This window comes from Pelodiscus sinensis, chromosome 5 (genome assembly GCF_052426305.1).
Source record: "Pelodiscus sinensis isolate ZL-2025 chromosome 5, ASM5242630v1, whole genome shotgun sequence".
In the NCBI taxonomy this organism is placed as follows: Eukaryota; Metazoa; Chordata; order Testudines; family Trionychidae; genus Pelodiscus; species Pelodiscus sinensis.
In genome coordinates, this window is record NC_143056.1 from 59262433 (window position 1) to 59275908 (window position 13476).

The window sequence follows — 13476 nt, forward strand, 5'->3', positions numbered from 1 at the left end:
TTCATTTGTGGCATAAGTTGCATTTTGGATTTTGGGAAGCAGATGACCTAAACCCACACTTATCTAAAGTCCCTCACACTTAACACAGAGGGAGATAGCAGTGGATCTGGGACAACAAATGAAAAACAAATGAAAAAATGACAACAAAGGGATGGGAGTGAAAGTCATATGGCAAAAATCAAGGAATCTGAAGGAGACACTGATCAGAGAACTCCAGCAGTTCCCACTGCTCTTCAGTGGTGTGTGAGGAGGCAATAGACACTGCCCAGTGAAACTCTGTTTGGAGACATGATCAAATGAGAGATTGAAAGGAGGCACCACAGTTGCAGAGCATCCAATCTCTAGCTTCTTCCTCCTGGTGTGATGGCTGCATTGGCTACCACTAGGAGGAAGTTGATTAAGTCTTATATGGCCACAGATAGGTTGTGGGGAGAAAGGGAGGTACAGGGAGATGTGCAGCCAAAACTAAGGGGACCAAATTAAAGTTGCATAGTGAGAGGTATTGCAAGCGCGGAAAGAGGCAACAGATAGCTGGTGGCAACAGACACAAGCATGAGGAAGTGTGAAGCACAAGTGCATGCAGAAGTCTCAGGGAAGGACCGGTTGGTTGTCATTCAGCTGAATTAGCTTGCATGTCAGGAACGCTCATAGGGCAATGGCATGAAATCAAATTCTGGAGGGGTAGGGATGAGGGGTGAGTGTTTATAAGGAGTATTGTGTATCTGGTTATTTGTGTAATTGAAGTAAATTTGCTGTTTTGAGGAGTACTACTATAGCGAACATCTTCAAAATCTGCTAATTGCCATAATCTTTCTATATGAAATTTTCTGGTTAAAAGTTAACTTCAGTATTCCTAATCAACACATTTGTTAACCTTATGTAGTGCATGTTGTGGAGTTGAACAATTCAGCATGTGTTAACCCATTTTATCTTGAAGGCACATGGTTTGGTTCTAATTAGTTTCACTATGTGTCAGGTATTCCATTAGAAGAAGAAGAGGAGATGGAGGAAGACAGCTCCTGGACTGGAAAACTTCGTTCACTGATATACAAAATCAAAGGTCCACCAAAAGCAGAAAAAAAAGAGCCTACAGAAGAAGAAGAAAAGTCTCCCAGTAAGTTTCTTAAAGTTGTACCTCTAGTACTGCATATGTCTCTTATTCTTTTACAGGAGTTTCAGTGCTGTAACATTTTTTTAAAATATATTTTTATACAGATTGAGGAAAAGAGTTGTATGTTTAAGTAGTTTTCAGTTAGTTAAAAACATAATTTGGGTTACAGATGATGATTAAATGAATTTTTATTGGTAAAGGATCTGAAACTGTGAAATAACTCAGATCCAGATTTGAACTTTGTAGATATATACCTGAGTAATGGGTCAAAGCAAAACAAGAACTCAGACTGTGGGAAATCCCACATCTAGATTACAACTTTTTACCTTTGACCCATGTCGTCTTTTGATTTCTCTGATATTTTTGCATTTTCTACTTTAACTGGCATTTAACATTTCCATAGTTTCTATTTCAAAAGCTGTATGTTTGCCACTGCCATGATTCACATGACCAAAAAAACCCCAACTCCCCTACCTTCTCCCTACTTCATCTGTCTTTTACTAAGCAAAACTTTTACACATTTTCAGTTTCAGTCTGCTGTGTTTCAACCCAGAACTCTCAGGCCAGGTGGAAAAGCACGTAAGGTAGCTTTGAATACCTTTGTTGCTAATCTTATTCTAAATTGTTTCAATGTCCACATCATTATTTAGACAGCACACAGAACAGTGTAATTCCAGGCTACCCTATGGACTATGATGCTACTTGGATTTTTCACGTAAGTGTGCATTTCACATAATTGTGCATTGCAGTTCTGTCCCTGGCAGCCATCCAATCCCCAGTTCTATCCCTATTACACCCTGTATGTCAGAGCTTGTGAATGTGCCCTTGGAAGAAGCCTTATGTCACTTTTCCACTGTGCGTGGACCAGGATACTCCTCCCATAATATGAATCAGGTTTTAAAGGGCCCCTTTATGCCATTCCAGCCTTTTAAATAATCCAATGAGTAGTTCTGTTGCATATATAAAATATCATGAGCTTTTGTGGGCTATTACTTTTAAATTATTAAATCATAACTATATACACTTTTTAATGGAGAATAAATTCTCTTATAATTCAGATACAGTCCCCTGGCTTTTCGTTTGCTTTCCAATTTTACTAAGATTGTGGCTTTTTTAGTTTTGACGGTCACTTTCTCATTTTTTTGTCATAAAACACCAATTATACTTAACAGTCTTTCCATTGTTATTCTACCTACAATTATCAGTGTGAAGATTTTTGAGTATAAAAGTAAAAACAGCTCTTTTGATCTAAAAAATTAGGGGATAATGAAAGAAGCATGAATAAATGAATATTGGGAGAGTTTCACTATTAGAATGGACTTACCAGGGATGGAATATCTTAAAAAACATTTTTGCATTCAGGGCCCATTTCTGTGACAATTATTGATGAGTAGTCCCGATAAAGTAAGTAGATTGTTCATATAAGTGCTACACATGATTGTGTATTTTTCTGTTTTTTGAAAATTTTCAACTTTTTTGTCCGAAACTCCAAATATTCATCAGATACAATTATACAGGTATATAATATATATTTTCCTCCTCTTGAAACATAGGTAACAATTTTGGGTAAGCCCTTTATGTAGTATTTGGAACTACTGAAATAGAAACACTATTATCTAGATATTTTATGGCAGTTTTGCACTTCATATATAGCTACAAAGGACAATGAATGTAATGTGTTCCCATAACTTTGCAGTGTTGAGTTAAGCTATGAAATATTCTTATAAAAGATGTATGCAAGTAATAATACAAGAATTTGAAAGATGTACAGAGAATCTGCATTTAAAAGAACAAGGGAAGAGGCAATGTAATCTACTGAAAAAGCAGTAGTCCCAGAGCTGTGAGGAATATCATATACCTTATACAAAATAATTGGTGCACAGCAGAATACCCCAATGGAGCAAGGGGCTAGGAATTAACATCAGGTATAAAATAGAGAATGTTGGGGGAAGACCATTTCTACCATTTTGTTACTCTTTTTTAAATTAGTTAGGAACTGAGAGAGCAATAGTGACTACTGAAACTTACAACAATTTGTAAGACTGTACAGGATATCAAAATAATTTCACTACAGGCAGTCCCCGGGTTACGTACAAGATAGGGACTGTAGGTTTGTTCTTAAGTTGAATTTGTATGTAAGTCAGAACTGGAACATATAGTAGGGGAAACTCTAGCCAAACATTTCTCCAGAGCTCAGTTTTATTCTCCCATACCTCACTTCCATCAGTCCTTTATTCTCAAACTGAGGTGTCTGCTGAGAAAAGCCGCTCCGTGTCTCCCTGGTCTGCTGGGGGGAAGTAGCTAGTGCGGGGTGGCCTCACCCCATTTGTAAGTAGGGATCTGATGTAAGTCGGATCCATGTAACCCGGGGACTGCCTGTACTTGCTGTGTTTGAACTTCTCACGAACATTTTCATAGTGATTGTGCCTAGAGGTCAATTGGGTTACGATTCTGTTTTGCTAGAGGTCAGACATAACAGGTGGATAAAACTAAGAAATGGGTTGGAGGTGTGTGAAAAGGGAGTTTCAGTATCAAAATAGTAAAATGTGTCCAATTCTTAGCCAGTCAGGAACAGTAATCATAACTTCGGTCTTGTTTAGTCATTATCATTTGATAGTTTGTATGCTTTATGGAGGAGGTCAATTTTGAGGAAGAACTTAAAGGAGCACAAGATGGTGGCTTTGAGGATTTTTATTGATTTTTTTTCCCACTCATAAGAGGCAACAAGGGAGAAAGAACAAAAGTGCTTATCAGAGAAATGGAGAATCAGGCAATCAAGCTGGCAGTTTTGGTGAAATGAAGATGGGAACCAATCTTGTGTTAAAATAAGAAGTGAGGTAGGGCACAGCTAAATTAAGAATAGTTTTGAAAGTCAGAACATGACGTTTGTTGTGGAAAAAGAGGGGGAATCAATGAAGGAACATAAAGGAGGTGATATAGTTGTAGCAATGAACCAGTAAGATTATTTTACCTACACAATTTTCAATGGACTTAATAGAATGAAATGATGCAAGTACAGAGGCATACAGGAAGAGATTTTAGGGATGATTAGGAGTTGGCAAAAATGTTGGCAGTGTGGGTAGAAAGGAAAAGTTGATAGCGTTGTACTGAAAGAGTGGCAAAAGTTAAATATGACCTGTATGTGTGCCTCAAAAGAGAGGGCCAAGTAAAATACAGTTTTTAAAAAGTGGTGTCATCGATAGAGATGAGTTCTTGGGGTTTTGTTCTCTTTGCTAGAAAAGGAAAGAATAGAAGTGAGAGACTAGAGGAGACATCTGGGCCTCCGTTTATAGGTGAACATCCTTGAGGAGACAGGCTAAGATTTGGGAACTGTTTCCTACTGTGTCATGGTGACAAAAAGTGCACTTTTTAGCATGTGTCACTTTTACTTAAAAACATACTTGGAAATGTTAGATTAAACATTTTCCTCCAAAGCTTCCATCCAACAGGAAATAGACCTACTTTATTTCTTTTGGGAGCTACAGATTTGACTTATTGAATAATTTTGGCCTTGATTAGCAAGATCTATGAAGTTTTACAGCTTTAGTTTGGCATATTAAAGACTTAGTAAACTTTTAAGATTTTGTAACTTTGATTTTAAATAAGAATTGATGGGCACTGAATTGTATAATAAAAATATATGAATGAATGACCCTTAGACACTGATAAATAATTGAAAACCCAGGCAGCAGTCTCACATTAAGAGATCAGGGAAATGTTTAAAAAAACATTGGAGAGAGGAAAATTTAGGATATATTTTTGCAATATATGAAGAAGAAAGAACCTATTGATAGGACATTATAGAGAGTTAAAAATTCTCTGTCTTGTTCATTAGTTTTGTACAGTTTTAAATATATTTTCAGATTATTCTTAAATTTGTGAAAATTGGGGCTATTCTGTGACTCTGGAAACATGTTACTGTTTATATCAAATTCCTGTAACATTGAAGATGTAAACTAAACTTCTGTGTTTTTGCGTAAAAGAGGTTTTGCATAGTGGCAGCTCCTTCTCATTTCATAAGCAAACAGCAAGATAGGACCTTTCCAAATAAATTAATAATCTAGCATGTTATCCTGCATAAGATCTCAAAGGATATATTGGCCTGGATTTTAAGGATGCTTCAGACCCAGCTGGTTAATGTATTTCAAAGTCAGCAACAAGTAAGAACGTATTTTCTCTCTCTCTCTCTCTCTCTCTCTCTCTCTCTCTCTCTCTCTTTTCCTGCAGCATGATAGAGTGATGTCATCACGTCACTCTCCGTCCCACCTGCCTCCTTCCACCTTCACCTCTCCCCAGTGCTCGGGGAGAGAGCCAGGATTGGTGTGACCTCAGCCGTGCCCAACGGCTGGGGGAGAGAGCAGGGACTGGCGTGCTGCAGCTTCGGCCCATTGCCCCTCAGCAGCCAAGGGGAGAGCTGGGGTTGGTGTGCCATGGCCTCAGCCTGGTCCCTATCTCTGATGTCTGGGGGAAAAGAGCTGGAGCTGGCCTGGCCTTGGCCCAGGGACAGGGAGGGAGCAGGCTTGGGATACCACACCTCGGCCCGGGCCTCCCCAGCAGCTGGGGTGGGAGGGAGGAGCCGGGGTTGCCTACCCCCAGAGAGCGGGTTGTTGACGAGCATAGAGAGCAGGGGGCTCATCCCCTTAGTGTTCCTCTCAAAAAAGTGATGTCCCTCCCACTACCTGGGCTGCTATTTGAAGTGACAGTTCCTATTCTTCCAGATGAAAAACTCTGTGATTGCAACTTAGGGAATCTACAAAGAAGACACGAGTAAGAACCATTTGACACTTAAGATATACCTACACTGCAGTCAAAGGTGTGATTATAGCTGATGTAGGCATATATACACTATCTTTGATAAAAAGTATGCAGCTAAAAATATGTGGAGCAAAATCCCCAGATTTTGTCTTAATTGCTGGACCATCATTCATGCAGCAGGAAAAGCTTTCTGAAATTGCAAAATACTAAAAATGTGAGTGATTCTGATTACTTTAAAGTAGCAGTGCAGACCTTTATACTGAGGATAATAGCAATATCTTAGGAGACTCACTTCCTTCTCTTCTAGAGGAAAGGTTCAATTTTTTTATTTACAGTCTAGAGTTGAAATTAAAATTCTAAGACATGGAAATTTGGTATGAGTTAATTAAGGATAGTTAATCTCAAGGGTTACATAATTAAGAATGCATTTAATAGTGGCAAATTTTAAGTTGAAGTTCTTGTGCTGGGTTTTCACACAACTTGTGATGGACAGCAGGTGACCGCGTGGTTTGGGGAGGCAAGCCCCTGGTCAAACCCCTTCCACTGAGGCCCTGCCCCTTCTTTGTCCATCAGTGTGCCGCTGCTAGACTCTGCCCAGCCTCCTCCCACCCCCAGTGTAGCCACTAGTCCTTGCCCTCTGCCCCAGGGTAGTGCCCGGAACCTGGGACAGCACAGCTTCAGCCTCCCCCTTCTCTGACTTTCTGGACAGCTAGTGGGTGGCATGGCCACAGCCTGCCCCGGAGTCTGCAGTTCCGGCAGGCAGCAAGGCCCCAGCCACCCCTGGCTATGGAGCACTGGACAGCTGGCAGGCCACACAGCCCCAGCCTGCCCTGGTCCCAGAGCTTCAGAGAGCCAGCAGGTTGTGTAGTCCCAGCTTGCTCCAGAGGGCCATATGGCCACAGCCTGCCCTGGCCCCAGATCTCCAGAGAATAGAGCCAGGAGTTGCAGCCCTACACTCCCCAGTCTGTGCATGCTCCCAGGATCCTTAACTAGGAAGCCCCTCCCTCCCAGCAGCTGAGCCAGAGAGGTCCCGGCACTGGGAGGACAGGAAGGTGCAATTCTCAGCCTTCCTGCCTCAGCCTCTGGCACTGCAACAGCAGGCTCGGGGAAGTGGTCTCGGGAAATCCGGAGGAGCATGGGCAGGGTCCAGTTTGGGAAGCCAGTGGCCCTCCCTGCCTATTATATCTGCCACCCTTGGAGGTAATCTTGTAAGCAGTGGAGACAGAGTTTGCAGTCACTGGCCCAGGCCTCCTAGGTTTCCAGGGAAGAATGAGCATGAGTACATCACTCAGACTTTCTATTGCCTGAACTTAGTATTTGATTTGAAGATATTTAGACGTAGTAATTGTGTGTTCACAAACTGGGCCAAATTCTTCCCTTGTATACTTTAGTGAAATCCGGGGTATGTCTACACTACCCCGCTAGTTCGAACTAGCGGGGTAATGTATGCATACCGCACTTGCTAATGAAGCCCGGGATTTGAATTTCCCGGGCTTCATTAGCATAAGCGGGGAGCCGCCATTTTTAAATCCCCGCTGCTTCGAACCCCGTGTAGCGCGGCTACACGGGGCTCGAACTAGGTAGTTCGGACTAGGGTGCCTATTTCACGAGGAGTAACGGTAGTTCGGAATAGGACCCTAGTCCGAACTACCTAGTTCGAGCCCCGTGTAGCCGCGCTACACGGGGTTCGAAGCAGCGGGGATTTAAAAATGGCGGCTCCCCGCTTATGCTAATGAAGCCCGGGAAATTCAAATCCCGGGCTTCATTAGCAAGTGCGGTATGCATACATTACCCCGCTAGTTCGAACTAGCGGGGTAGTGTAGACATACCCCCTCTGAGTTAACACCAAAGATGAATTGGTCCAGTGGTGCTAATGCTATTAACACAACATTGTTTCTGTACAAGTTATGCAGCTTCAGTTTCATGTAACTTTGCTCAGCAATGTTATACATTCAACAGCTTTAATCTGGCACTCCTGGGAAACAGGATATGTTGGGAGTAAATCATTTTTAAGACCATAGGAAGACACTGAGGAAAAAAGAGTGTGCATGAAGGGAATGGGGGTGTGACATGTTGGCACTCTGCTCCCAGGGACACATGTGGCTCCATGCCTCCCTCTCTACTCACCCAGCTCCACCCCCTACCCATCCACACACTTCTAAGGGAGTGGCAGGGGAAAAGCCTCTGGAGAACTGCTTTGCTGTGCTGCTGTTCCCCCTTGCACCACCTCCTGTTGAGGTCCAAACCACACATGTTTCCAGATAAGGGACATCTGAATTAGGGAGGTTCAGTGTACTTTATGACCTTTCTACCAAACTAAGCATTAATAAGCATAGTCAGGGTTCATGATTTTTTTCTTATTTTTATTTCTCTGAGTGATCTGCTCAAACAAGATAAAAGAAAGCTTTACTGCTGACTGCGGTAGTGTCAATCTTCATCTGAGAAGCAAAATTGAATTACAGTCTCTCAAATACAAGCAGTTGCTCAATCAAGGCTCCTTTCCTGCTGTGTCACTGTGCTGATGACATTTTATAGTTTAAAATGAGGTTAACCAGCTCCTTGCTGCCTCACATACTTGGTAAAGTGTATCAAAACCAGCAATGGAATCTCTGAGGCGCCAGCCTGATACAAAGATGACATGCCTGCTATATGAGGGTGGCATTAAATAATGTTCTTCATCATTCTGGCATTGTGTACCTTATGTGTTAGAGACAATCAAAAAAGAGGCAAGCAGAAATAGACTAAACATATTTTGTTGTCAACACACTTAAACATCTTACCAGAATTTGTAAAGCATTTGTATACTTCATAAAATAAGATAAAGAATGAGACCTAAATCCACAAAAACAAGATAAATCAGAGCTGAAGCAATTACCCCACAAGATCTTAGTGCTAAAATTCTGTTGAAAGAAAGTAAATGAGTACATTCAAAAAATTGATACTCTTATTTTTAGAGAAACTTTGTCAGTCAATGCTGCCTCTATTTCTTTCCCCCTTTTTTGATGTGTCTGCCCCTCTGTTGCTTTCTGTTGTCTTTTCTGTGGCCGGGGAGGGGGGTAGAGTAGGATTGGCAGAAAAGAGAACCGTATTGAATTTTGGTCCCTGGAGTGCTGTGTGCCTTTACTTGAGACACCAGGAGATTAGCAAGTTTTTCCAAATAGCAGAGCACAGGATTAGCAAGACAAGAAAAGAGATACCATAACAGACGAAGCAATAAAAATGAGAATCAAATAGAGGAACTGGAAAATGGGATAGGGTGGAAAATTAATCCATTAAAGTAAAGGAGAGAATAGAGGAGAAAGTTAGCACATGTGAAGGGGAAGATGACTTCATGGAAATAAAAGACCTGATATACCACTCTTTTTAAAAAGTACTTATCATCTTTGTACATTCATTTTACAGTTCAGAGTTTAGAGTTAAACTAACTTCTTATATAACCACCCACTGCCATCAAAATTGTTAAAAGAAATAAATAAAAATAAATAAATATAGGTCTTTGATAAAAACTAGCTCCATGGTAGCTTGTGAATGAACTTACATTTTTAAAGAGAAGGCATTCTGGACCTGACCATTTAAAATTCACTTTATTTTTGTTTTCTAAGTTTACCACATAGTAAAATCATTGAAAGGCTGGTTGTAAACACAACACCCTGCACTCAATATCTCCCTGTGGCAATGGGCTTCAGGAGGAGGGAATTCACCTCAGAAACTTTCCTGTAGCAAAGAAACTCAAAGGAAAGAACTATTTATAGACTGGTTCTCAATAGTAACTTGGGTCCTTGCAAATATTTTGGTAGTCTGCGGGATTCAGTGTCTGATATGAAACTTCAAGTGTTATGCATTCACCTGAGTTGGAGCCAATTGACCATTATAAGAATGGCTATCGCAGGACCTAAGTTTAAAAAATACAGTGAATTTTCATTTGTTAATGTTTTGAATATCTACATTTTATTCATGCAATTAAATAAGTCCTCTTTTTCACAATGATAAAATGTCTAATTCTATGCACAGGTAAACTTTTTTAAAAAAGAGACTCATCATTCCTTCATTTAATATAAATTTTCTTCAGGATTGTGACTCTGGGCTCAAGCAATATAAACTATATGTCAATTTTGTGTATTGTATTATGAAGAAAGGTGCACAAAACTTGACAGCTTTAATCTACAAGCATTTTTAATCTACAGGTGAATTTCATGAAGGTCTAGTTCTTCAACAAAAAATGATCATGTAACTCTTTGATTATATTCAGTGAATAGGAATGGATGGGTAAGCTTGGCAAAACAACACATTCAGTTTAATTTTTGGAAGGCAAAGAGAAGGAAAATGCGCCTTTCTATTCCAGAATAATTGAAATTATCTTCAAAGGGGTAGCCGAGTTGGTCTGTAATCGGAAAAACTTAAAAAACAACAGATAGTCTAGTAGCACCTTAAAGACTAACTAACCATCTACATGTTTTGTTAGTCTTCAAGGTGCTACCAGAGTATTTTTTGTTTTAAAATTATTGTATCTGCTATTGTTATCATGCCCAAGTCAACAAAAATAAAGCCTTTTCAAAACAAAACAAAAAAATCCTAGTAAATAATATGAATTAAATTAATGTAACTATCACAGAGTGACTAGCCTCTTGAAGAAGCAGCAAATCCCAGTGCACCTGCTGTCCAGTAGCACTTAAGGGAAGGCACATGGGCCTTTATAAAGGGGGAAACAATAGTGAGACTCACTTACCTCTCTCAACCTAGGGAGGTAAAGGTGCTGCTAGAGGAGGAAATGTGAGAAGCTGCAGAGAGCTGGAGGCTCCTGTAGCAGACCTTAAATAATCAAGGGAAGGCCAAGAAATCAGCCGTGAGACTTTACTGCTGACCTCTTTGAGCTAGAGAATGTAAGTTGAGGAAGCTTGAGCTCTGGCTGGGAAGGTTTATGGTGGCTGCTTATGTAGTGAAGAGCAAGCAGGACAGTAGAATTTCTGCCGGGGGTCAACAAACATGAGGACAACGAGGATCTAGTGGATAGAGTGTACTTAGATTTCCAGAAAGCCTTTGACAAGGTCCCTCACCAAAGGCTCGTAAGTAAAGTAAGTTCTCATGGGAGAAGAGGGAAGGTCCTTTCATGGATTGATAACTGGTTAAAAGACAGTAAACAAAGGGTAGGAATAAATGGTACGTTTTCTGAGTGGAGAGAGGTAACTAGTGGGGCCCCCAAGGGTCTGTTCTGGGACCCATCCTATTCAACTTATTTAGAAATGATCTAGAGAAAGGGGTAAACAGTGAGGTGGCAGTATTTGCAGATACCACCAATATAGTAAAGACCAAAGCAGACTGTGAAGAACTTCAAAAAGATCTCATCAAACTAAGTGATTGGGCAACAAAATGGCAAATTAAATTTACTGTTGATAAATGTAAAGGAATGCACAATGGAAAAAATGATCCCAACTATATAAACAATATGATGGGGACTAATTTGGCTACAACTACTCAAGAGAAAGATCTTGAAGTCATTGTTGATAGTTCTCTGAAAATATCCACTCAGTGTGCAGTGGCAGTCAAAAAAGCAAATAGAATGTTAGGAATCATTAAAAAAGGCATAGAGAATAAGACAGAAAACATCTTATTGCCTCTGTATAAAACCATGGTATGCCCACATCTTGAATACTACGTACAGATGTGGTCGCCTCATCTCAAAAAAGATACATTGGCATTGGAAAAGGTTCAGAAAAGGACAACAAAAATGATAAGGAGTTTGGAATGGGTCCCATATGAAGAGAGATTAAAAAGACTTGGACTTTTCATCTTAGAAAAGAGGACACTAAGGGGGGATATGATAGAGATCTATAAAATCATGACTGGTATGGGAAAAGTGAATAAGGAAAAGTTATTTACTTATTCCCACAATAAAAGAACTAGGGGTCAGCAAATGAAATTAATAGGCAACAGGTTTAAAACAAACAAAAGGAAGTTTTTCTTCACTCAGCACACAGTCAACCTGAGGAACTCCTTGCCAGAGGATGTGGTGAAGGCTAGAACTTTAACAGGGTTCAAAACAGAGCTAGATAGATTCATGGAGGTTAGGTTCATCACTGGCTATTAGCCGTGATGGGTAGAATAGTATCCGTAGACTCTGTTTCTCTGGAGGTGGGTGACAGTGGAGGGATCACGTGAGGATTACCTGTTGTGATCCCTCCCTCTGGGGCATCTGGTATTGGCCACTGTTGGCAGACAGGATACTGGGCTAGATGGACCTTTGGTCTCACCCAGTATGGTCGTTCTTATGCAGAACTATCTGAAAATGCCAGAGATGAGTATGAGCTTTGACGTTAGGGTAATAATCATCAAAACTCCAAAATAAAGTTTGTTTTGAAGTGTTTGTTGTTCAAACAGCCTCAGGCAGGCATAGAGTTAGTCATGAGAGATCCTATGTAGAGTTTATTAAAGAATCATAAACAAAGGAGTCCCTAAAAGAGACCTCTGTAGATGAAAACGTGGGAAGCAGGAGGCCTTAAAGGGGGTCAGCCTTTCCAGGAATACATTTATAATATTTAGGCTTTGATTTTTAAAAGAATCCAAACTTGACCTATATTTTATGTGCATTTTTATGTATATTTTTTGTAGATCACATTAATTCTGTGTACAAATATTACCATATAGACCACATTTATCTTGTTACATAATTAGACTGCTCCATAGTAGCATTTTTATCCACAATAATGGCAAATTCAGCGATCTCTGGGGTACCCAAAAATCATGGCCTTAAACCGATTTGATAGCCAGCAGCTCCTGCTAATAGGCTTTTTATATTCTATGTGTCTGCCATTTTTCATTCCTGTCAAAAGGGCGTGTCCCATAAAGTAAAAGAAAGAGGTCCCTAAATAATGGACGGATCTCTCAAGCGTTCTGCTTAATACTCCCACATAATTCTGCTGCAATTTCCATGTGCTCAATATTTGCAGGGTGTCAAATGTTTAATATATATCTTTTCAGACATGAAAACGTGGAGAAGAAAATCATAATCCTGAATTGCAAATTAAGTAATAAAATAAATAGCTGTTCTTGACTACAGTCAATCAATTACTTGTAAATGCAACCAGTGGTTATATCGTAAGAGATGCTCCAGTACATATGAATCACTTTACAGTTCTCTAAACTATTGGTTTCTTAGATAAACCAAGCCTGTTCCTCACCACAAACACTACCCTACTACTTACTATAATTGGCTGCTTCATTGCAAGGATATTTCTGAAATAAAACATTATTATTCAGTTGGCTAACCAATTTAAGAAATAATGCATGACACACTCATTATCTCTAAGTGACAGACGACTGCCTGGAGGTATTTCAGTAACAGCCCAAAGGAGACAGCCATTGAATACACACAGTATGGTATATGTTACCGCTAACTTCAAAGATAACTGACATTTAATAAAAGAAAGCACAAAAAATGAAAATCTGTTCTAGTATTCTCTGTTCTAAGGTTCAGTGATCTGTTATATTGAGCATTTCAGCTTAACTGCCGCTTGAGGGCAAAACCAGACCTGCCGGGGCCATGTCCCACTTTCTGAAGTTCTCTTCAGTTCTTTGTGATCCACGGTGGCAGATGGCTGAACCAGATTTTCCTG

At 40.2% G+C, this 13476-nt stretch overlaps 1 protein-coding gene across 22 annotated transcripts in view; it reads left to right on the plus strand.

Moving 5' to 3' along the window:
* Window positions 1–13476, plus strand: part of RYR3 (ryanodine receptor 3) — a 522680-nt gene that overhangs the window by 285841 nt on the left and 223363 nt on the right. For all 22 annotated transcript variants that reach the window (XM_025189447.3, XM_075927047.2, XM_075927048.2 and 19 more), the window contains one exon: window positions 977–1114. In XM_025189447.3, coding sequence (XP_025045232.1) covers window positions 977–1114 — 138 coding nt within the window. The remainder of the gene's footprint in view (window positions 1–976; window positions 1115–13476) is intronic.